At 39.1% G+C, this 26,691-nt stretch overlaps 1 protein-coding gene across 3 annotated transcripts in view; it reads right to left on the bottom strand.

Moving 5' to 3' along the window:
* The window catches only part of FGF14 (fibroblast growth factor 14), a 412,338-nt gene that overhangs the window by 108,654 nt on the left and 276,993 nt on the right, over positions 1-26,691 (bottom strand). The window contains exon 1 of one of the 3 annotated variants that reach the window (XM_075715934.1): positions 26,320-26,512. The exons of the other annotated variants lie outside the window; for them this stretch is intronic. Coding sequence (XP_075572049.1) covers positions 26,320-26,512 — 193 coding nt within the window. Of the gene's footprint in view, positions 1-26,319; positions 26,513-26,691 lie in introns of those variants that run through there. 3 annotated transcript variants of the gene reach the window in all.

Genomic DNA, 26,691 nt, shown 5'->3' with positions numbered 1-26,691 from the left:
TGCTTAATGGTGGGTTAGTCTCATATCAACTCACATTCTTATGGAGAATAAACTGCACTATCCAGTCAATTACCAGTCTGTCACAAAATGTGCTTCTCAGTGAGTCAAATGAAAACCAGTATTTAGAGGTGCATTCTGCTCAGACAGCATAGCATCAAACTCATGTTAACAACTGGTAGCTCCAGGTCCTTCATGTTTTACTTGCTCTTTATTCTTTGCATGTCCCTCCTGCAGTTTTTACTTTTGGATATTTCAGTACTGAAAATACCACTCATGCTGGTCCAGAATAAATCAGGCATCTTTTTTTTTTTTAAGATTTCTGGTGCTCCAATAGTCACCATGACTTGAGTGCAATTTCTTGCTCGCTGATGTTATGAGCAGCATTTTTTAGGAATTTTCTCCCTCATCTATTAAACTTCATTTGAAATACCAAAAACATTTATAACCTGTATTGGGATTAAAAAATGTCAAACCCCCCAAAAGCTGCAACCCCCAGATTTCTTGTGAAATTGGGAAGCAAACTACGCACCCAAAGCACAGAGTGTCTCACCCACCCCAGATCCATCTCCCCAGGACGTGCAAAAGGCCACTTCTCCTGACTTCTCACACAAGAGTACCCTGACAATAGTGTTGTGTGGAGTTTTGGACTGGGATTCTTGTAGTGTCTCTTGCTGAAGCCACTCTGTGTAATAATTAACCACCCACCACGGGTTGGATTAGAGCCCATCCACTAGACCACAGGCAGCCTCCAGCCCTTCACTGACCTGCGCAGAAACCCACCAATGCTTCAGCTTAATGTCGGGATACTCTTCAAAACTTTAAACATGTGTCAGCACTACTTAGTATTTTAGAAACATGTTCCATTAGGCAATTCAGCTCCAGAAGGAGGGACCAAATCCCACGTAAAATGACATTTCCTTTTTGGATTCTCATTTCAAGTATTTCAATTTCTGCTTTTTCCCAGTTTCCAAAAGTTGTCTTCTTCTCAAGCATACTGTTTATGTTTAATTGCAACAGTACTCGAACAGGTAGTCAGCACAGATGATCGCATTACACTCCTTTTGCCTTGTTTTTGGCAAGTTTTGCGTCGTCGTTCCAGCACATAAAAGTGGATCCTCCGATATGTGTGTTACACAATCACAAAAGCAAGCTTCCTAAAGCAGGTACATAGCCAATGGGGAATTCATTTTGTACTTCATTTAAAGGTGATAAAATCCTAAATAGGCATCTAAAACCATAATGTTCCTTCATTATTAAACTATTCAGCTGTTCTTATGATACAGCTCTTGCATTCAAAACCTTTATACACTCCTAACTTCTTTATTATTTTGACTGTCCTGTCACCTGGTGTCTCAGTGTTTCAAAGTTTCTGATTGTGTTGGTTTTACATTCTCTCATTGTTAATAGGAAGTAATAAAATATGGACATTTATATGCTAGTGCTCTCTGATTTTAATAATAATGTTTTTGATATCTCATAATACATAGCAGAAAACTAAAATTTAATTAAAAACTCGAAAGAAAAATATTTTTAAAAGAAAGTTTTGCTCTATTTAGGACACAGGGGAAAAGGATATAATGTGATCTCAGAAAAGCAATAGCTTCCATTATTCCCTGTTCCCATAAGTAATAATAGTACTTATTCTGAAGCGCAGTGGCTTTGTGAGCCTATTTCTCTGTGCTCACTTATTTTTCTGTCCTCACTATGATTACAGGGCACTCAACTTCAGTGTTTATTTTTAACTCTACTTTTTGTCTGTTCATGCCTCAAATCACAAGCTTGTCTCCTGCAGAACCTCGCTTTGAGAGCACATTTAAGACAGACAGAGAGTCCTCCTACATTCCTGTGCTGTCATTGTCATTGGCACTTCCACAGCGTTTATGAAATTTCTTGGTAAACTATGAAAGTGGGTCGGAGTTCTGCAAAATGGTTGCTTTTCTTGAAAGCACAGCATCGTACCCTTTGTGCTGGTGTCCTTGCCTTTGTATTGCAAATGTTTTTATGTTAACTGCAAAATGTGCTCCCTTCCATTTGTGTGCACTGACGTTTTGTCTCTAGGTCTTACAATACATTAGTTTACAAAGACATAAAATCCCAGCAAAATGAGAACTGTTAAATGTAAATTACATTTCAGTCCTCTTCATGAACAGGTAATATTACTGGAGATATAGGACTCCAAAGATATGTGGCCAGAATGGAAGGAAAATTGATTGAGAAACGGATAATCCCATTGTGAAAGGGAAATAAATGTATTTTCATATTTGTTATTAGTTAAGAACCATCTTTATTGTTTCTGTATACGGCAAGATTACAGAGGTCCCATCAGACAAGTTGAAGTTCACACTGTTAATATGAATAAAATACCTTATTTATTAGGAAAAATATTTATTTGTGTAGGAAAGCATGAATGCACTGGTATTAATTCATATGGAAGCCCTACAAAAGAATTTTTAATATCGTTATACATACAATACCATTAATAATTGTTTAACATTTTTTAAAACATTCCACTACTCTTTCACAAAGGGTTGCTATTTTCAGTTTAATCTCCAAAATCTCTAACAGCAACATAAATGAAAGCAAGGCAATATCACCAAAAAAGTGTAATTGGGGATTTACTGCTTTTTTTTTTAACAAATGATATTCCCAAGAAATGCCATAAGTTATAGCAAGCAGATTATTAAGAACTACTTGAACCAGAAAATAGCAAGTCATACTAAATATTTCAGTTGTTCTTTCATTTTTGCAGTGTAACTAAGTGTTACTCTGGAATGCTATTTAACCAGGACCCGCTGAAGAAATAGCAGACTTTTTCCTATACTTTATTCTACTGTATGCACAAGCACCTGTATATTTTATTTGCAAGAATGCAGTGAGATGGAGAGACAGAAAGAGAAGCAATGCATGGCTGCTGTGCTTTTCTGAGATCACATTTTCCCCAAATCCTTCCTGTGGGAAAGACGAGAGTCCTGTTCAGCCTACAGAGTGCAAGGCCTCATAATCTGTGGTATTAAACACAGTTCAGAAATCTTAAGAGAAACAGCTTGGGAAATTGATCTTCAGCCAGTGTGACAAGAAAATAATCCCCTGTACTTGAAGAACACAGTCTGTACCATCCCTAATTCAGAATTACAGACTCATTTTTTCTATCATCAGTATGACAAAGCCATGCCTCTCTACTAGAGGTGCTCCCTGCTTATTTTTTGAGTTTGAGGTCAACTTGGGCCACAATTTCAATTTTCTTTTGTCTTCTCCCCATGTCTGCTATCCAAGAAAATTTGGAATGCACAGAAAGAAACCAAACTCTTATGAAGTTACATGACCCTGGGAGCTTGGCTTTAAGGAAGTCAGTAGATTTTGACACTGACGATACAGGACAGATCACAGAAAACTGTGACAGGCAGTCACTCAGCAAATCCTTTTTAAGGGACCTCAGCACAAACAGCCTTGCTTCTCTGGAACTGCTCTTGCTTTGAGACTGACTCTAGCAAGAAAAAAATGGCTGTAAATAGCAGACGCCTTTTATGCCACCTAATGCTCCTGGAGGAAAAAAAAACCACAAAACCCCAAACAAAATCAAACCCTTTATCCCACCTCAATTACTCTGGCTCTTTTGGAAGGGCTATTTAGTCCAGATATTTAGCTACTAACCAGAAACTAAGCAGAACTATACTCATAGCATCTATGAGAAAATGAGCAGAAACATTTCAGGTCAACTCCATTATTCACTAATAAGGAGTAAATCTTCCAATTCTGATTCTTTTGATGATACGGTGGAGACACAGTCAGCAGAGACTACCCCAGACTCTTATTGGCACCATGAACTAAACCTACTGTTCACCTAGAAAAAAACAGAAGTATTCTATAAATTCTCACAAGACTGCAAATGCTGCAAACTGCTAGGTTTTGGAGGAGCTCAAGTTGGTTCATGCTGCCCAAAAATACTTCAAAAACACTGAAAGGGCTTTCAGTCTCTAAATCTAAATTTTATTTGAACACAAACCAGAACAAATAGCTTTTAAATACATAAACTGAAAGTGAAATGAAAATAAGTAAGAGTTTTATAAGAAATCTCCCATCCTATCTAGTGCATTTTTGCAGTGACTTCATGATCTGTTTTTTCATCCTGCTTTGCCTCCAGTCCAGCTCTCTCGCCATGGGGAACTGGCTATGCATCTACTACCTGTACTTTTTTTAACCTGGTCAGGTGACAGGCTCTCCTTGCTCTCTTTCTCACATCCTGTCTTTCACCCTCTACCTGCTGCACTCTTCAGTGCAGCTTCGTTTCCCAGCTGTGCATCTCCAACTATGCTGAGCAGTCAAAAGGACATAAGAAGACAGCCCTCCTCCCTGCTGCACAATCAGATCTTAACTTTAATAGAAAAAACACATCTGTAAACTTAAACACATAAAACAACTGTGCCACCAGTCACATATATCATCCTTCACAAATTTATAGAAACACTCAGATTCCCTATAGGCTAACTATGTCACTTAACAGAAGATACAAACTCCACCTCACAGCTACCAGGAAATAATACACTGTCCATAATTTCTGATTGTACACACCAAAGTCTATCAGCATATTGAGCCAAAGCCACCGGCAACTTCATCAGCGGTAGCATGCATTTTGCAGAGTAATGAGTCAGACTAAAGATCCATGGCAGTTCTGAATGTGTATTTTCTCCCAAGATGTGTAAGACAAAACTGGCAAAAAAACCTGAAACCAAAACATACTCCTCAAATCTGCTGAGCCACATGGCTCCTCCCTTCACTCTCTGCTTGGCCAAAAACAGCTACACCAGCATAATTCCTTGTCAAGCCTGGCATCATCTCTTAATTTATTACAGATGCCCAATTACATGTCTGAAGATAGTAATGAGGTAAATTCCAGGTCTGTCATTCCTGTCTTCCAATGACATAACAAGTGACATTCCTCTGACCAGGTACGGACATCTGCCCCTGAGGACTGTGAACTCCTTCAAGAAGGAGTGGGGAGAAACAGGCAGCTCTAGGTATGAGTTCCCTCATTCTGAAGGACAGGTCAAAAATGTGCTGAATGAATTACACCCAAGAGAGCTTACTTACCCACCCAAAACATCTATCATGTGCTCTTTGGGCCTGTTTACACCCTGGAGACGCTAATGCTGTCAACCCTTTGAAAGAGCCTTTCCTCCCCAGGATTCAACTCCACTACTCTGGACTAGGCTTATGGTCTGACTCAGACAGCCACTCATTCACTCTTATGTTGTGTTAGGAGACCCACCTACACTATAAAAATGCAGCCGTATGGACACAAACTAAATTTAAAATGGTTTGCTAAGCATCCTCAACTATCAGCTCCTGACTTTTCTCACACCAGGGTTTCCACTCCACCCTTCACTTTGAAGCTTGTCCTGAAAACTGCTTTACAGAACATGCACATTCAACTAGCATGTTTTAAACAGAAAGCAAGCGTGATTTTATTCTCCAGATCTGTTTGCTTGTACTGCAGCAGTATCTTGTTAGCCCCAGTGAAGACTGAGGCTCTACCGTGCGAGCCAGCACTCAGAAGAGCCAACAGGTACGCTCATAAGGAACAAATTACAACCTCTTCTGAGTATTAATATTAAACTATCTTTAAATCTCTTATGTTTCCTGCACATTTATTATACCGACAACTTAAATGTTATTTGAAGCTGAAAGATTAGAGATTGAAAAGCAGGAAATTTGTCCCGGGGATTCCCACAGCAACTTTTGCCTGCACCTGGAGACGCTGCAGTGACAGATGCTGCTATTCGCCCGTGTCACTGAGCAGCTGCAACAAGTGGCGCAAATTTTACTGTGCAATAATGTCCTAACGACGGCCTTTGACTGAATGATTCCCTCACCTTTCTTTAGTGTCACAATCCGGGGCCTGAGCTTTCCACAGCTGGGGCAAGGCTGGCAGCCGAGGAAATGCCCGCAGTGCAGTCCTCGGCCTGGCAGATGCCCCTCGGCTGTGGGCTGGTCGGCAGGCTGGCACGCTAGCTTCAAAACCCTGCAGTGACTCAGTGTAATGTTAAAAAAAATCGCTGCCTGTCCTATTTTCATTCTCTAACCCTCACGTGCTCTTACTTGGGCTGTCTGATGAGCAGTCTGAGGGCTGCTCCTCTACACCGTAACCAGCGGTGTTGCTAGTGCTTCACGTGTAATACTGCAGGTGAAATGCTGCACGGGTTAGTATCATAACACATCTCCAGTGCATTTTTACGTACACTTCAGAAACAACATAGCATAGCATGAAGTGCCCAAGACTTTTTGTCGGGACATAAATTCAAGCCTCTCCAGCTCCTAAGTGCAGGCAGGAAAAATAAAATAACAGAAAGGATATTACTAATTCAGAAAGCTGTCCAAAATTAATCTACTTCCTTATCAACCAAGCTCACCTTATAGCGGAAGTCCTTGTTTATTTTTCAGAGGTCTTTGATCTCGTTCTCTATTTCTGCACTCAAATACAGCAGAAATGTCCGACATAAATCCTGGGCTGCATCAAAAGCAGCGTGGCCAGCAGGTCGAGGGAGGTGATTCTGCCCCTCTGCTCTGCTCTGGTGAGACCTCACCTGGAGTACTGCGTCCAGCTCTGGGGCCCTCAGCACGGGAAGGACATGGACCTGTTGGAGCGGGTCCAGAGGAGGGCCACAAAAATGGTCAGAGGGCTGGAGCACCTCTCCTATGAGGCCAGGCTGAGAGAGTTGGGGTTGTTCAGCCTGGAGAAGAGAAGGCTGCGAGGAGACCTTATTGCGGCCTTCCAGTACTTAAAGGGGGCCTACAGGAAGGATAGGGAAGTATGTGAAAGGACCCAAAACCTAAACACCTTGTCATAGATACATGCCCTATTTCGAAACACTGAGGAAGCAGAGCATTACTACTGGATTCAAATTCTCATAAGAGTAGAATCTACACCCTTCCCATTGGGAAAGTGCCATGCACTCAGAAAGGACCAGTGTCCTCTATTGAATTTCCTTGGCTGCTTCCTGAAATCTGCAGATGTCCAGCTCTAATGCAAAGAAAACCAAAGCTAGTTTTTAATTTCTGCCCAAAATTGCATCACAAGTTGCCTCTGCATTTCTAGTTTGCATTTTTTATTTTTAGAACATGGTTAGTTTTGAATGTTTTGACATCAATATTTTAAAGGCCATATAGTTATTCATTGAAATGATTATTCAAGTTCAAAGTAAAGACAGGCTGCTTCCATTATATCTACGTTAAAAAAACTGTGTTATCTACAAGATCTTGTATGCGTCCTGTTGATTGCAATATTCTGTAGACTCTAAAGAATATAATGTTAAGCCAGGACTCTAGCAGCATGAAGAAGGTGAGGATGCCCCTGTGGGCAAAGCCGAGAGGTCTCAGTCAGGAGAGGAGTGTGGGTCAGGCTCCACTTTGGAGGGTACTGGGGTGGTCCAGAGCACTGGGGCACTTTCCTGGAGGAGGATGAGCACTGGCCTTATATTGCAAAGTCACAGCAAAAAGACCCTGCTGACAGCAGATTTCCAGGCAGAGTCTAAACACAGGAGATCACCATCACCCTCACTTTACAGACAGCAAAACAGAAGCACAAAGAGGATGGATGCTTTGTCCAAAGCAGCAATAAAAATGAGATGTTCTGCATCCTAGTCCAGAATGCAGATGCCCCTACCAGGCTATATAAAAGACTTACTATCACTGGAAAAGACACAATTAACAACTGGATAGACAGAAACTACTATTTGCAAGCATGTCAGAGGCCAATTACTACCCCGAGTTTTACATTAAATTGAGCGTGTTTATTTGTGTAAGACAGTATTAATCCCACTGTTGAGGCAAATGGAAGGATTTTAATAGAGGAATATAAAGTGGGGGAAGTGAAGGCAAGGGGAAAAGGCTTGCCACTGTTAATAAAATAAATAGATGTCAGCGCAAATAGACATCACTTATTAGAAGCCTTCTATCTGTTCAGCAGAATGATGGCTTATAAAATCTTTCCCCAGCGCTTTAATATCTAGAGATGAATGCAACCAGAAAGGGGAAAAAAAAAAAAAAGAAACCCTAACAAACCCTTGCCAACAGTTTCCAAACAATTCCAAATAAAATAATCTGCTTTAAAATTATATTTTGGACAATTCATGTTGACTACTAGATATGTGTTGTTCAGAAGAAATAATTTCTCCGTGGAATTGCCTCCTTTGAAAAGTCACAAAACATTTTAACAGCAGTGTTTGTACACTGTAAATAGCTGTAAGACTTTTCTTAAACTCCTGAGACATTTAAAGCTGAGTAAACTGGAAATTAGTATGAAGATTACCTTACATAGTGTTGGGACACCAGCAAAAATCTAAAATATTGATGTTCTCAAAATCTCATAAATAACTAAACATTAGTAAATGCTTCAGGTTTCTTCCACAGAAATGCCTGTACTCCAGTCACGTTAAAAGAAGATAAATTTTAGTGATGAGAGCTAAAATTAAGATAATCACAATTTTTGGATGAATACAAAAGGAAGGGAGATAACTGCAGGTAAATGTTGGGGAATTTTAGCCTTCAAAATCTACTTATTCCACCACAAAACACTCCTCCTTTAGAAATCCAGTTTCTCTGTGAGAGAAGAATCTGGTTTTCTCCTCAGCTCTGCTGAGAGCTGGAGACTCTGGGAAGCTGAGCTGCCACCGCAGTGCAAGGCTCAGGCTCACAGCTCTGTCAGGCAGCCTGCTGCCTGTCCAGGTACTGGAGACTGGGAGGTCTTCAAGAGACAGAGAGCTTGGTTTTGAGACCCACAGTGCTATTGCGGGTCTCAGCTCTCCTCAGGCCTGCCATGCAGCATCTCAGGAACCAGAAGCAACCTACTTCTAGAGCAGACTCTATGACTAGAGTCATTAAGACTTCTAGAGCATACATCTGATGTAGTCCTCCTAGGCTCCCTTCACAGCTAGTGGAGCCATCTATTTCAGGATGCCATGAATTACACCCTAGAAATAAATATTTTTCATTAACTGCATGACAGCCAAAATATGAAGCTGTAAGTTGCTCAAGTTTTGGTGTCTACATAGCAAGAATTTGTATTCAATCAGGTGAATCTCATCCTAAGAGTCTACAGAAGCGCCATGGCCACCAATTCATTGTTGGAAAACATACTTTGGTTTTTCTGGGACTTCAGTGGAATCAAAATATCCCAGAAAAATATTCTGATTCAATGGTAAATGACTGCAACAAATAACGAATGATGTAACAGATGATTGCAATGAAACTTCTCTGAGAAATGTGAGTCATCTGAATCCAGTCAGTATCAAAACCCTTTGAAATGCCATCCTGAAGGCAGAACTTTTTCAAAGCTGGCCTTAACAGAAAATTATATCCTACTAGGAAGAACAGGGAAATGTGCTCAGTAACCATTTCTCTCCAAAGAACTTAAGATGACTACCTTAAAGTCAGAAGTCTAGGGAAACACATGGTAATAGTTAAATCTCCCCTGAAACACACACCTGAAGGGAAACAGAACCTCTGCTTTTCTGACAGTCACCTGCAATGTTCCAGAGGAGAAATTACTTCCCTGTCCTACTTGATATCTGTCTTATGCAGTCCTTTGTAGAACCAAGTTTATGAGATCCTTCAACAACAATCTGCTTAAATTGCATAAAGATCTAGCGCCCTATCATAGTGTACAGGCAACACCAGTGTACAGGTGCCATGAGTATTCAGCTGGTCCAACTGATATCCAAAATCAGCATGTCAATACGGGAAAATGCATAGTAAACCTCAAGGGGATGAAATTTATGCCTTTGTTTAGCAGGAAATGCTTCTAAGACACTGAAGTGATCCTTTTCTTTTTGATTATCTGCCTAGCAAATATTCAAAACAAGCTGATGAAATACAGATTCTCCTGTGCTCTGCAGTAATCCTCTTTTCACCTCATCAACCAAGAGGGAGCTTCCAGCTCTGCAACTGTCCTACAGCTACCACCACTCCACACCACCAAACACTTTCTGACAATGTCCTGGCATTGGTAACAAACATCATTCACTTTTTATCTGACTATAGAAATGTATTTTGAAAAAGCTTTCCAGCTAGAATTAAGCAGAAAATAATGTTCCTGTTGTGAAATACCTTTTCAGGATAAAGCCCAGAACAAAGCTTTCTTCAAACAAAATTAAAAAGGAGGGAAAAACAATACTAGAGTTACTCACACAGGAATAACTAGCAGCCTGGCAATCAGCACCCACTGGACATTCAGGTTAAAGGCTTTTTGTCTGAAACAAAGTGAGCAGGAACTCAAACTTGAAATGTCCACATGGTAGGAGAGTGCTCAAACCACAGAGCTGCTTGTTACACCCTGGGGTTTAACAAAAAAAAAAAAAAATTCTCAAGCCTCAAGACACTTTTCCAACAGAAATTTTAACAAAACTATCCTGTTCTGATGGAAGCTTGGCATTTGGCCAAACCTGACAGAACAGTAGAACAGTTTCAGGTAAAATCAAAATATCAGTCCAACAACCCTTACAAGAACATCAGAAAAAATGTAGCTCATCTGTCTAGGAAAAAGGATTACTGCAGACATGTGGCAATTTCACTTTACTTCCTCACCATAAAATGTTTGGTTAATTCTTTTCTCCTTCCCCTGTTGATGATATACAGTCCTAAAGAACTTTTTTTTTAAAAAAAAAGCAATTATAGTTACAAGCATAAAGAACAAAGCAAAATGCAACTGAACACAGCGCAACAGAAGGTCACTGAACAAGTCACAAAATAAATTACCTGGGTCTTCTAAAGAATCTCTTATTCATTAGGGCAGAGTTTCACCACTGCTACAAAAGCAACAGACAATTGCAAATTTAGCGTGCACACACACGTGTGCACCATTTCACCTTCTACAGCAAAGGTGAAGCCTACTTATCGCTGTCATCACTCCTTTGTCATTACGTGAAAACACAAAGTGGCACAAACCCTTGCAAAATTTAGGTTCAGTAGAGCTGCTAAAAATAAATCTTAGATAAATGAAGTTAGTTAATTTATTAAAACACACCCTTAACTCATTTTGCTAAACCATGTACCATACTTATCTCTGCTTCCTTATAATGATGACTGGAACTTTCTAACCTACACAGCTCTTGATGTTAAACCTAATATGTTGCTGTGCCTCCGTATCTGAAGTTTAGCATCTTTGCTTAAATTTGATAGTGCAACTTCTCTAAGAACGTAAGCTACAAGACCAAGGCAATGTACTGAAATCTGTCTGGATGCCAAGCATGACTCATTTTAGTAAGCATCCAGTAAAACTTCCACCAATAGAATTATTTTAGTTATATTTTAAATCAAGTTTGATTCTATACAAGACAAATAACAGCTTGATCACTGTTGGGTTTTTTTTAAAAGCTTCCATTCAAATGAAACCTTCCAGCATTTATTTCTAATAGGCGACAGCAGTTTAATGAATCCGTAGGTGTCTTCCCTTATATTCAAAGTGAATGTGAACTTAAAAGCAGATGTATTTCTGATTCTACTTTAAGGAATAGGAAGACAAGCATTTGCAGAGATGGTTTTATCCTTTGGAAAGAAAAAAAAATACCTCTGTCTTTAATTGCAGCAGAAAATATTTCTATTCTTTCAACTGTGAAATAAGTAACCTTGTATCTGCAAGATTACTTGGAAAGATACATTTGTTATAACTTTCCTGTATTCACAAAGGTCTAAATAGTCATACTAAGGTCATCCTGGTTTCTCATATAGGAGAATACAAACATTCCCCCTTCAAATCCCCTAAGTAGAAAAAACATAACCTTCCCGTTAAAATATATGAATTACCGGAAATATATAATGCAGTGTACAGGTTTCACTGTTCTTCACTATGTCTCCTGTAGCTTGCGTGGCTCTATCCACCCTCCCTCAGCTTCCTCACCCGTGCAGTACCTGATCTTCATGCATCTACTAAGGAACATCAGGAGTGAAATGAGGTATACTTTCACTATCAGTCACGTGTGTTTGGAAAGAAGAAATTAGGGACGAAAAAGGTCTGGAAATGGAAAGGCACAATGAAAAAACAAAGGCAACCCACTACAGGTGATTAGGGGACTTTAGGCAATGCCATCTGTCTTAACTTATGTAAGATTCCACTAAGCTCACTCTGTATGGCTTAGGCAAACTAACTCAAAATTAGCAGTATATACCATATTAAGGCTATATTAACAATTTTTACCAGTTCATTCCTCACTGGTCCATTTCAGCAGTAGTGTAGAAAGAAGCCATGTGCAGGTATAACGGACAGGTTCATAAAAGTCCTGAGTGTTAGCAGCTCTTAAGTTTCCATAGGTAAAACTATACCATTAAAACCTACAAATGTAAACAAGGCCAGAGGGACATCAGAATCATCAAAAGTTAATGCACGAAATGTGATTTTTTGCACAGTGCTAAATGCACTTTCTCCTTATGAAAAGTCTGTTCATGTATCTACTACTGCCAGGGCTATTTCTAATGTGCTGTAATGGCTGTTCTCACAGCCTTGCTTGCTAGTTCCAGTGGTGAACTCAGAACGAGGACCAAGTTCTGCAGCTTCGCATGCTAAATTTAAAATGTCAGTCTTGAAAGATGTTTGTAACTTCTGTACGTACAAAAATTAGCAAAATTTAATCAAGGTCTCTGATTTTATTTACCAAAACCTGTACAAAAGTTGGTTATGGTCATCAGCATGTTCCAAACTTGCAGTCCCAGAACCAACTGGCTATATTTTATTTTCACTTTACAGAACTGAAACTAATTCCAACTATCTCTCTATTTTAGTAGCACAAAGCTGTAAGAAAAATAAACTCAGTGAAATACACTGGGGATGCAGGGGTAGACCTGCAGTTCAGACTTGTTTTGCTGCATTTCTATACTGTTCATCTTTAAATGTCTCTCCACCCGTAGCGAAGCCTGACTTTGCTGCCAGCCCCACTCCACTGACCAAAATTAAGTAATTGCTGTCAGGTAGCTTGTTGTCACAAACCAACTGTTATTCCCATGGGTTGTATTTTAATACATGAAACTGCAGGATCATGGCAGATAAGAGGCGTTACAGAACTAATAAAATAAAAGTTAAAGCCTGAATAATTCACGTTATAGTACTTTCTAAATAAGTCTGGTATACCTATAATAATTTTTAGATGGAACAAAATAGGTATAGCTCAATTGTTTGGTTTATTTTCATTTCCCCCTCGGGTAATCAGGTGTCTTACCAATATGGCTATAGAGCACTGCCCAGTCAGGATGCGCCTGTCAAAACAGGCTTTGACTGGAAATGCTGTTCTGACAAAACAGAAAATACAGCATGCTTTGCAGTGAAAAACTCCACAAACCTAAATGTCGGTTTGTCTTCCCAGATGACAGTACAGTCATTTTCTGAACAGCTTTGTTTAATAAGTTGTTGATATTACTACTACTCCGATTTCCAAGTTGAAGCTTTTAAGCAGCCAGAGCAGTTTCCAATGCATTGCTATGTCCTTCTGTTAGGAGCTGCTTATGAAGCAGACCACAAACCACTTCGCTCTCTTTTGGGGTTTTGAGTGGTGTCAAGGTGTGGGCCTACGGCAACATGCCTTCCAGCAGTCTAAGCTTTGTCACAGCACAGCCAAGGATAACTATGGCCTTGCCTACATCAGAGTCATATCCTTCTCCTCAAAAGTCCAGGTGCTCGTGTAAGCAACATCACCACCATACATACTACCCACAGCAGTCACATAAATACCCAGAGCAACCTTAACATCTAATATCATAACTGATCTACATGTGTTATGTATCTATAGCTGCATCCTGTTGCTAGGATAGTCAAAACAACTTCTTCCCTCTCTTCTTACTGTTTTTTCTAATTTAATTTGCAGACAGATCGTTAGCCAAGAGACATATAAGCACTACGGTATCTGTTTCACTGCTCCCACTGGAGCAAGAGGCGAGATCCAGTGCTGGCTGATCTTACTGTAATGACTGATCAACAGCCTCATGGCTAGCCTTCCTTCAGACTTACATTCCTAATGCAGAAGGATGGCAGCATAAATCCCTGTGACTCCGAATGGCAGGACTCAGCAACTGCGTGTTGGAATGGTTGGAAAAGAAACCTGTTGCCTTTCAAAAGCATCTCTGCTGAAGTTTACAGGCAAAGGTGGTGGCAAAGTGCTTTCAGAGCTATAGAAATTCAGATTTCTCCTTCCCCTGTAGGAATGCAAATAGGAAAATTTCTGTCTTGCTCCAAATATAGAGTCTGAATGACCCCAATAAATAAAATCTATTCAATCTTCTCATCTTACCCTGAAATAGGAGCTTAGATATCAGTAAATAAATAAACAAACTAACAATATTTAGAATTAGCTCACTGATCAACTGCCTCACAATTGTTTAAAAAACACTGACCCACTGCCTCCCTACAAGGCGAGAAGATAACTAGCCACACACTCAAAACGCGGAAAGCCCAATTGCATCCAGTATGCAGAAAGACCAAGGTCTAATTCATCATGAAAATGTTCTCTCAAAGCTCAACAGGGGATGCAAGACCAAAAAAATAATACTGGTATTTCAATAATTGTCCCCTAAAGACACTTTTCTGTTTCCATGGCAGTAGACAGTAGAGTCCAAAACTGTGTCATTTTCATGTTACTTTAAAAAAAAAAAAAAAAAAAAAAAAAAAGCCTTCACAGGGATAAAAATTCAACCTGATAACCAAATGGAGGCATTCAGGACTTACCGAGCTGTCAACATATTAGAGCCACTGTGTGAGACATTGCTGATACTATGGCAGAAGTGAAGAAACATTTTTTCACCTCCTACACAGCTATGACATAGCCCTAAAAAAGAACTTGGTATGCCACAATCTATTGGACTCAGGATGAGAGTTGCACCATTAGTCCTCTGGTGTCACATCTGAACTGCTTTGGAAAATAAACAGCATACACCCAAATTGTCCCCGTGTAATAGCACACATCTATCTGGAAATCAACTGGAACTAACCTCATTAAAAATATAAACTACTACACAATCAAAAACTAGCTGCATCTCATATAAAGAGAGTAAATAGAATAAAAACAAATAGCGAATAGCTAAAGACTGTTTCTGTGTCAGGTCTAGTCTGTAGTAGTCTGTGTCATCCTTGATATGATTAATGGCAACAAAAATACCTAAAAAGAAGCAAAACCTTTTTGCTGCTTCAGGCTCCAAATGTGGCTGGTTTCCCTACTGTAATTAGGAACTGAAGTTAATCACACTACTTACATGAGTAAGAAGCCTAAATTCAGAGAAATTGCTTCAAACAACCCCAATTATGTCCTAGATGGATACTAATATCAGGACAGAAATAATTAAAAAAATTAAAATTACATTGTCTTTACAAGTCCATTTAACCTAGAAGTACTTACATCTCTAGTCAGGTTGCTCAGGTACATTCAACTTACCCTTTCCACACCTTAACGTGATTGAATTTTCTTAAAGTTTAGTCAAAATTTGCAGTGAATGCTTTTGGAGTAACAGCATCAGCAATTTACTAGCAATGCATTCCCCCCTTAACTATTTATATTCCACCCTTATACTACTTATACCTAAGTACTCGAATGCAAAGAGTAGAAAACAAGCTTATCTTCCTTACATCCCTCCCTATATTTAAAACAAATTCCAACTGTGAAAACCAAAATACTGATACTTTGTGAAGTTGGTAACGAGCTGACAAAATTACAGTTAAGAAACTCTAGGTATAAACATTTTTTAAGATAAGATTCACTATGTTCCTCATAGTTGTGCCACTCGGGCTGCTTAAACCATGGGTTTTGTAGCTGCTGGTATTGGAGTTCTGCAAGTGGAGAGTTTTAGTAAGTCAGATCCTGAATTTTTGACTGTTTCTCCATGACAAACTTTGAATGGGACCTGCCTAGTGACATCCAATGACCTAGAAAGCTACCCCAGTAATTCAGGAGACATATTTGCTTATGCCAATTTCAACCATTATGTTTGCAACATAAACCCCTGGTAAACAGGGTGATGATTGATTGATTGAATTGTACTGAATATGAGCGCCCTGAGACGGCTATTGGCTTGATCCTGCCACTTTGTCATCATGAGATACAAATGACTATTCATACCTTAGTTTAACTACAACCAGATTATTCAGGCTTAACCTACACTGATTTTAGTAGCTTTTAATGGTATGGAAAACCTGATAAGTCTTTGTTTCCCTGTTGCTAACAGACACACACGTTTGCGACAAAAAACATCTGAGAGTGCTGATATACCTATCTGTAAGTAGAGAACTAGAGACTACAGCTAAGGGGAATGGCTTAGTTTTTCTTTCTTTCTGTGGTTTGGAGTCAATTATGTCTACAGTGATATTCAGTGTTTCCAAAGAAAGATGACTGCTTACTAGTAACATTTGGGGTTTTCTAAATGCCATAATTTATACAAATCTGAGCCATCTACTCATTTTGATTTATTTACATGCATAACTTTTTTGCTCATTTTGCACAGAAGTTGCAACAGAACACTTTTTATGCAGATCATTACATATGAATTTTATAAAGATTTCCAGAATCATGTGTATTACACCAAAAGATCTGTTTTCAGGGTAGTAACATCACAACCTTGCAGCTGTTTAGCACATACAAGCTACTTAGACTACGGAATTTAATAAATAAATTTACACCTACAAAAGGGCCAAAATGCTAAATTTCTTACTTGTACACAAATTGCAAATTTGGGGACATCTGACCTTTAGAGCTGGAATTCAAAAAGTTATATTTTTTTTTCCTTTAAATATTGCCACAGAAAAATCATTACTGAGGCTCTGTGGAAGCAGGTGTCTCATTTGCTTTAGCAAAAGTCTATGGACATAGGAACTAGCATGACAGTTATTCCTACTTTGTCAGAAAACTAAAACATAACTGGAAGCAATAATGAAGTGGGATTTACCAACCTAATGCCTGGAAGAGTTCAACCATAAACTAATCTCTGCATAAAACTGTCTTCAGAGGAGGGAAAAAAAAGGTAAGTAAAAACAAGGTTCTCAGAATCCAGACTGTTCATTTAAGCAAGCTAGTAAGGAAATTTAAGACTACGGTCTTCATTTTTTAGTATTTAAAAAAAAGGTATAAATCATCTGTGCGCCAGACTCTTTTTGGAGTTTGTGATAAACCCAAAACTTGATTACCCAAATAAAGGTATTCAGATGGAAAAATAACTTGCTTGGCAGTGAGGACTGATGATATTGATGATGTGTATTTTTCACTATTAATAATTTTCTAATGAGTTGCTTAGGAGGAACATATATATTTACAACTCCTGAAAGCATACACAAGCTAAGTTCAATAATATTTACTAGAAACAACAAAGGTTTGCATTTCTTCAGAGTCCCTGCATCAGCAGGGATCAACCTCTTTCAACTTTTCAACCCCAGGAATAGTTTTCTATTAAAAAATTCTAAAGCATCCTGTGTTATTTTATAATTAGTCCTCCTTCATACAGTCATGATCCAAGATAACTGATAAGATGACGAAAAGGAACTAATAGCGGGAGGAATCCATTATTATTTTTTTGTGTGTCCCTATACAAGAAAAGGGGTAGACAATCATACTTTGGTCTTCATCCTGTAGTCATACCTCTATTTGCTTGAGGGCAAGCCTGGCTACCCATCAGCCTTCAGGACTGATGCCATAAGTATACCTGCAGGTACAAGTCTGACCAGAGCTCTCATAAGACAAGGCTTGCAATGGACACAAGGGGAGCCTTGCTAAAATCCAAAAGGCTGTAGCAAAGCCCTTCCTGCCATGTAAGTTTCTTTCCAGTATCGTAGAAAGAGATTCCGTAACTGATGGAATCTTATATTTGTTGGCTTAAATAACACAGTTTAAAATGCTGCTGGGAACAAAATATTACGCATTTCATGTGTATTTGCTTTGATTACAAAGAAGGAACTGTTCTGATTACACAGCAAGAAAAGTGAAAGAAGAAAATAGAGCAATGAAGTTTAAGAGTTCATTTATTTCATAGTCACTGGTATACAGAATACAGTGGTAAATTTTTCAACTTGTCAGAATTTCATATGAAGCAATACAAACCACTAATTAAGGCAGAGGAATTCAAGCCTCAGTTATACATAAACTACATAGATGAAAATGAGAGCTTTATTTTCTCTTTTATTTCCCTCTTTAATCTGGGATATTCACAATGCATAAAGCAGTAAGTGTGCGAACAACTAAACGCTCAGTAAATGTTGCAAGATTTTGGAACAGTTATGAACTATAATCCATGAACTACAGAGTTTAGGTTACAAGGGAGAATGACTGGAAAAAACCTTACTTCATCACATTTATGAACATACCAATTTCTTATAAGGCTGTTCTTAAAAACAAAACAAAGAAGAAATTATCACAGATTAAAACCAAAATAAATAAAAACATAAATACCTATTTTATTTATACTCTAGAAAACAGACTGTTCATTGTGAATTACCAATAAACTTCACACACATTGTTCAAATCACAAAAATTAAGTCTGCTGTTATGTGAAACAATGTTACAGATTTGGAAAGAAAATTTAAGTATCATACTGAAATAGACTTCTTGGTGAGGTACTGTTTCATTATAGAATATACTTTTTAAGAAGAGCACTAACATAATCTAGGCATTATATGTAATGTTTTCCTATCAGAAGGTATATATAAACCATAAATTTAGTATTTATGATCACAGAAATCTAAACAGTTGCCTTTCAAAGACATCTTTCATTCACACTACAGAAAATACTACAATAAAAGTATAGTAATTTTAGTTAAAAACCCACCATTGTTCTAGCTGTATACAGTAAGTAAGGAAGTGAGTCTCTCTATAACACTCAGGAACTGCAAATTCTCATCAAAACCAAACTAGAAATACTTATAATGCATTACTGCATTATAAAGATCCTGGTACAGGCTCCTACATCTAGGTTCATAGTTCCACAAAAATCTCCACTATAAAGAAACCTGCTGACCTTTCCTTAAGCCTGATATATCTGTTGTTTGCTGAATGACTTTGAAATTCAGTAACAAAAATTCCCTGAGGCTTGAAAAGTCCTTTTTCATTGGGATGTGAAATTCCACTCAGGTTTACCTGTCCAATGAACCATTAAAAAATGGAGACTAATTTAAAAAATCATTACTTCCTTTGTCTCCTTTGCATTCTTTCAAAAAACACTGGAAACAGTCTAGCAACTAAAACTAGATGTTTTCTGGAGCCAGGCTTTACAGTACCAAAACGGGAGCAGCAGCTGCTACACTTCGTGTGTGGTACATCTTGGAGTTTGCAAAATAAAGTAGAAAGGGCAGGCTTTTCAATGGAAATTATAGTTAATTAAGAAGGACTTTTTCTTTTTACCTTTTTTTTTTAAATTAACTCCTACAGAGAGAAAAAGACTTTGTGCTTGTGTTTCATAATACTGAATTATTCTTACATGAAATAAAATGCTTGATTTCATATTTCAAACAAATGCCGACTTCCATCATTTATTTATGCTGATTACTGCCAATCAGCAGTCCAATCTTGGTTCAATTTACAGCAGTTTTAGAGCACAGCAACTCCAATGCCTTTCAGAAGTTCTACACCTGGGCAAGGGATTAGACCACATGTTAAATTGTTTAATTTAGTCACATCCTAAGATTATATCCTAGAGAAGGGATATACTTCTCATTCCAATTTCAGTCAACTTTTTCTAGCTCCATTTATGAAAATCTTACTGAAACAACCAATATCATGTTTATTAGCTTGTACTCACCATTTTACAAAATGGCAACCAAAACCACCTGGGATCCTGAAAACCTTGAGGGAACAAGGTTTCTGTATTTTTTTCAACATAGTCCATCTATTTACACCTTTATATCAACCTTTTACCATTTACTTCTTTCAATCTTATATTAGCTTTTCTTTGAAATTCCAAAATTCTTCACCTGCTTTGGTTATATATTTATTTATTTGCAGAAATGTAAATTTAAGTAATGTCACCTATTTCAGGATATGTTGAAATCATCTATAGTTTGTAACACAGAATCAGAACTTGAGAGTCCTGGACTCGACTCCTGCCCATCTCTAACTTGATCCAATTATATATTCCTAAATCCTGGCACCAAAAGCAGCTAGTTTCTTTCTTGGCACCAGGAAAGGGTATGTTCCCTCGTTTTCAGTCCCATAGGAAAATATATTGGAAGATCTAAACTTGATCTTATCAAGTTATCCAATTTATATAATTGAAATGAAAAACTAAACCCCTAATGTACAGAAATGTTATGGTCTACATGCAGTGAAAGCAGGTTGCTGATTTTAGATCGTAACAGACAAAATCAGAGCTTTACTACTTTTCTCATCCTCTTCTACCACAGAATGTAGTATCATATATTCTTTCTATTTTTACACCATTCAATGTAGGGCAGAGCATAAGATCTGAATTAGCACTAGTAACTCTTGAGAACAAAAATGTACCGGTTTCAAAGGGTTTCAGAAAAAGCTGATGGCACAGTAAGAGTACATGCCATTGGGGTATATATTCCTGTCTGTCACTAACTCTAATACTTGCCCAAGGTAGAAAAGAGCTTGCATATGACCAAGCAAGGTAGGCCTCTCTTTACTCATTATGAAAAATGGGTATCCAATCTCACAGTACCTTCAAATTTCCAAATTATGCTTAGAGTCTAAATCAAAAGACTTTAACAGCAAAGTTTTCTGTAATAAAATTTTTGAGTGTTAGGTCTATATTAAAATTAATTACTACTGTTTATAAGCTATTAACTTGACAATTCATTATTCAAAATTAATTTTAAGCACTCATTTTAGTTTTATTCAAATTAGCAGACTGAAATAACCTGAAAAAATGACATCCACTAATAGATTAGATGTTGTTAAAAGACAGAATTCTGTCTTTAAATACAGTATAGAAACCTCACCTGTCCTATAACATATCTACCACTACACCACCATGAATCAGAAACCACCTGTACTGAAGTCTCCCTTAGTATCTCTATTAACCAGGTAATTTATTTCTACAATGCATTTAATAGATACAATAGCTGATATACCTTAAAGAAAAAGATCACTATATATAGACAGAAACTGCCTGAACTTTGGAGATCCAGCAAGATCACTCAAGAATGATGAGTTCATTTGCTAATGAAGAGTTAACTCTCCAACTACCAAGTGAAGATAGTGAAAAGCAATGTTTGTATACAGAAAAAGTGAAATTTGGGTTCCTTCAGTTTTGCATATCCTCCAGATATGCAAATTTCCTGAGGTAAATAAATGTAAACCAACGCTTACCAGGAAGAAAGTATTGACCAAAAAAACCCCAGCCACCACAGTACTTTACAGACAAAACAAGCAAGGAATTCAAGCCAAAACAACTATGAAGCCTTTGAGAAATTTCAAAGAAATCTTAACTTGCAACTATTACAAAACTTATAATATGCAGAAACCATTAAGTTAAAATACTTACTAGTCTCTGAAGGTATCTGCTTTCTACTTTTAGCACAATATTTTAAGATATACAGTGGGTATAGTTAAGTTTTTCTACTCGCTTTACATTAAAAAAGGAGATATTCTGAAATAACATCAGTACAGCACTACGTGTACATTAAATGCCCACTATTCTATCACCCATGTTAAAGATATTTCTAAAAATCAATAGTCCCTAAAATTATGTTGCCATTTTAAAGTTATTTTTCCCCATTTCCTCTCAAAAACATCTCATTCATCAATTTTAGAGCCACCAAGTTCAGAATAAGAGAATTACATTCCAGCCATTACTACATTTCTTTTTCAAGTCTCCCTTAGCAAGCACAGGGTCTATACGAAACACTGAATGCATGGGAAAGACGATATGACAGTGAGTCTAGCAAACCATATATTCAATAATAACTTTCATATATGCTTAGAATATTTTACATGAGATACAACATATTTACACATTTTCAATTTTTGATGATCATGCAGTCCTTTGAACAGATTAGCAGCAATGAAGGAAAAAATTTTGAAAAATCAAAAAATTTCATATATCTACTGTTATGACTGGGTTTATAGTTCCAAAAGGTTTGTGGGTTTATCAATATCCTTTGAAGACAAGTAGTGAAGAATAAGCAACATCAGTTCAACACCCGAAAAATAGATGGTCTTGCACCTAGACAATGCAGCAGCTGTGCGCTTTAGTGAAGTGCCAAGAATAATTAATTCTGAGGACAGTCACATAGGAAAGCGCAGCTACAGGTTTTGGTCTGCTGAAACTTTGAGCAAGCCAGATCATCCGAGGCTGGAGCTAACTGATTGGGGTTTGATGTGGTTTCTTAAGCTTCGGGAAACGAGACATGTACACCTGTGTGCACAGATCTCCATTTCAGTTCCACTTACATCATTCCACAAGTAGAACAACTAAAAACTACTTAAGGCGCGATGTATATGGGGAATTATCTTATATCTGAGATTAGGGGCCACACCCATGTCTGCCACAAAACATTAGCTGATATACTGAGGAATTTTCCAAAAATGCTTTCTTTGGAGAATTAAATTACCTTTGTAGATGCAATAAAATCTAATCAGTGTGTTTTCTGAACATGTTCCCTAGGTCTCTTTTTCTCATAAATATTAATGTACAAAATCAGAGGCCAAATCATTCCAAAATTCATATACTCTGTGTATAAATTTAGAAGTTTTAATGTGGTATTAGCACACAGGAACAGTAACCATCACACTTGGGTTTTAATACATTTAGCTGTTGAGTATTTTGCAGTAGAATACTCCCAAGGGACCTAATTAACCAAATGACGATTTTTCAGATTAGCAAAGAAGCTAGATATGTAGATGAAAATACAGGCTAAGAAGTTTGAATTTGCACTAGTGACAAGCATACGTTTTTAATCTCTGCACACTGTAGGTGCATGAGGTGAAGAACTGGCATTTATTTTCTTTTTATTGGGTAGCCCCAGGTTATATAATGTTATTTCACATGAAGACTCAAAATCTTGTCTGTCAATTCTCCCATTTGTGATTATATTAACATAAATGAAACCATTATAAGTGAACAACCTGTAATCCAGGACAAGATGATTCATAATTGATTGACATCTGGCATCAGTGTCAGGCAAGATCTTGGCTTCATGGCTACCCGGAAATTAATGACAGTGATTTCTGCATCAGATGACAGGTAGGATAAAATAAATATGAAATAAATTTGAAATATCATAATACTAAACAATATGAATCAAAGCTGTCTGGTAAATGAAAATGGTTTCATCCACTCAGTAGATTATCAGACAAGTCTCCCACGGAAATCACTTTGCCAGTTTAATTCATTAATCAAAGTTTTAGAAAAGCTGTGTAAAACTACCATTGTGTCTATCATTAGAGCCAACATATAAGCAAATACAAATAATATCCTCTACCCTGAGTGAGCTCCTGGATGTATCTTTAATGTTACCCTTCCTAAATGTTAGTCTCCCAAAACACTTGTCTGTTGATATTTTAGTATGCCCCTAAAGGAAGGACCACGAACAGAAAATCAGTCACAATGACAGAAAAATTTTATATTCCATTAGGGATGTGTATGATTTTAGCATGTTATGTATCCATAATAACTTCATTCGTTCACAAATAAATCCCACTGAACAAGAAGAGTACTAACACGCATTTTTTAAGAAGAGTTTAAAAATAAAGAATATTTTCAAAAGTTTGCTAACATGTCGGTAAGTGTGCATACATTGTGTATATCTATTTATCTAATTCACATACACATCTATGTACAAGAGTAAATGTATATTTTTAATTTAAAAAGCAGCATCACTAATTTTTGCTGCCTGACTATTTGGGAAGACACTTATTTTTCATATGTAAGTACAAAGCAAAACACTTTTTTATTCCATGAGAAATACAGTCTAGCTTTTGCTGCTCTACATAACAAATATTTTACATACACTTCTGCTCTTCCATTGAATTGTACGAGAATGCTATGGATGGTTTATCGCACCTTGATTAGCTCAATTTTCACAATGCTCTTGTGATACTCTGTATATCATTTACACAAGGTTTATTTGTCCAAATCCCATAGCACCTTTCTGACAACAGATGTTTTGAAATGCATCCTATTTTGCTTGGCAAAGGCTTATTTGAATGGGTTTGACAGTATGATTTCAGTGAAGAATTCAGCAGTCATTTAACGCAGTTTAGGAAAACTAAAGAGACTCTCAGAAATGCCCATTTTGTAACTCATACATGGTACTTTTAAAGCAATCAGCCTTATAAAATGTGCTTTCTTCCAAATGATTATTCATTCTAAATTATTCTGCATAAGATGTTTAAGTAACAACTTCTGCTTGATTGTTTCTTCATTTTCTCTCCTAAATAGCATGCAACTTTGAATCCACAGGTACTCCGTGTATCACTTTACGCATCATGAACATACACAGTAAAAGGCACGACAGTATTTTTTTCAGCAGGAATTCTTATGGATAAGCAGTAATTCTGAGAGCTTAACGTAAATCAATGAATAAATATTGCCATGTCTCCATTTGAAGGATTCTTAAAGAAAATAAACTCAGGGGTCTGATGCTGCAGACTTTACTAATGAATAGCCCTTGTTCTGATTATTCTTACTGAAATTGTCTGTGCCAGTGGTATGGGTTAACAGTTGAGTTATGTTCTAATCCAGTTCTCTTATTCAAGAATGTCACAAAGTGCCTTATGAAAAATGAATAAATGAAAAAGGATGAGTTCAGAAGTCTCCTTAAAGCCCCTTCCTACCTAAGAAAATGTTTGGCATCTCGGTGCTGTGAGACAGTCATCTTCTCCTCAAACCATAATATAGTCAAATACACAGTTTTCCCCCAAATAAGACTGCACAGGTGGTTGAGAACAATTGCTCAGTTAGCAAATCCCCCTAAACTTGTTTTCATGAACAAGTATCACATACATAAAACCACCATCATAAACCAAGTACTCGAGTCTTCTTTTCAAGCACACATGCAGACTGCCTAAAAATAAGCCACCGTAGATTTTGCCACTGACGTGTTCTCGCTCATCTTCCCTATATCACTGTACTAGCTAAAAATGGCAAGATTTAGCTTGCATTAGGAGTTAGAAGAAATAATCCTAACAGTAATAAAGCCGTGTAAAAATAAAATTGTATGGATTTTGTCGATTTATGCTATTTCAAGTATGAAGCATGGAAAAAAAAGCAGGAAAGAACAATCAGGGCAGATCACTGGTTACGCTTCTTAAAATTATCTTCCGACCCAGCCTAAAGAGGAGCTATAGTATACGTACCAAACTACAACACATGGTGGCATTCTCCGATGTAACAGAGTATGGCTTGTACTTTACCATTGACTGGTAGGTATGAGCCACGTTTCGAGCGATACTTAACATTTGCACTCTTCATTACACAATCCTTTTGTTCTAAAATTACTTGTTTCCTGAGGACGAGTACAAAATAAGTCATGACCATTTCTGAACGCTGTTGAGTATTGAGTTGAATACCACAAAATTTAACCAAAAAAAAAAAAAAAAAAAATTAGAGAAGTCATTGCAGTATCATTTAACACCTTTTATTTCTAGGGTTCTAATACAATGCGCTGATAAAATGCAATCACCACGGCACTGGTTTTAGTCGTCGGGGTTGACAGCTGGCCATCTACCCTGAAGAAGAACTGCCTGCAAAACTTGCTGGTCTATAGGAAGCGGCCCTGACCCGGGCTGGGCAGGGAGCGGACAGACCCACAGCCGGGCGCCCACCGGGACAGAGCGGCACTCCCACAGCTGCCAGCGGTGCCCTGCCTCTCACTGCGGCGGCTGGGAAGCCAGCGGGGAGCGGGACCCCTGCACTAGGGCCAGGCTACGCCTACCAAAGCCAAGCGGGCAGCTCAAGGGAGGGACTGGCGAGCTCCCGGACAGCGGGCGCTTCAAAAGCTTTCCGCGCGGTGTGCTCTTTGTCCCTTGAAGAAAAACAGGGGCGACGCGGGGCGACGGGCAGGGCCCACGCCGCGCGGGTCGCCTCCCCCGCGGGGCTCCCTGCCCCGCAGCCCCCCTGCCCTCACCGACACCCCAGCCCCGGGGGCCGGCCGGCGGCGCGGGCAGAAGGCGGGGGTCCCGTCCGAGCAGCCGCCGCGCCCCGCCGCCCGCCCAGCCCTTCGCCCGCTGCCGGGGAGCCGGCAGCCGCCCGCTGGCAGGAGCGGGGGCGGCGCCCGGCCCGGGAAGTTTCTCAGCACAGGTTGTGTGTGTGCGTGTGTGTGTCCCCGTGTGTTGTCGCCCCCCCCCCCCCCCCGCCCCGCCCGCCCTCCCGGGAGCCCCCCGGGCGGGCCCGGCCACAGGGACGCACCTTGGCGCCGCAACCGCCGCTTCTTGAGGCCGAAGATGCGGACCTTGGAGAAAATGTCCACCAGGTTGCCGTTGCAGAGCCCGCGGTTCTTGCTGGGGCTGTTCCGCCTCCTGCTGGCCGAGGGCCGGTCCCAGTGCTGCTCCCTCGCCTGCCGCTTCTGGCGGATCAAGCCGCTGGCGATGGCCGCTGCCATGGCTGCTCGCCGGCTCGCCCACGCCGGCCGGCGCCGCGACGGGCAGCGGGGAGGGCGGCGGCGGCGGCGGCGGCGGCGGCGGCGGGGCGCTCAGCCCCGGCGGGGAGCCATCCCCGGGGGCGCGGGCGAGCGGGAGCCTCCTCCGGGCCGAGGCGCGGCTGCAGCGGGGCTCCCCCTCC

This window comes from Pelecanus crispus, chromosome 1 (assembly GCF_030463565.1).
Source record: "Pelecanus crispus isolate bPelCri1 chromosome 1, bPelCri1.pri, whole genome shotgun sequence".
In the NCBI taxonomy this organism is placed as follows: Eukaryota; Metazoa; Chordata; class Aves; order Pelecaniformes; family Pelecanidae; genus Pelecanus; species Pelecanus crispus.
Note: the sequence above shows the minus strand (reverse complement) of the source record. Positions and strands in the feature narration are given on the sequence as shown.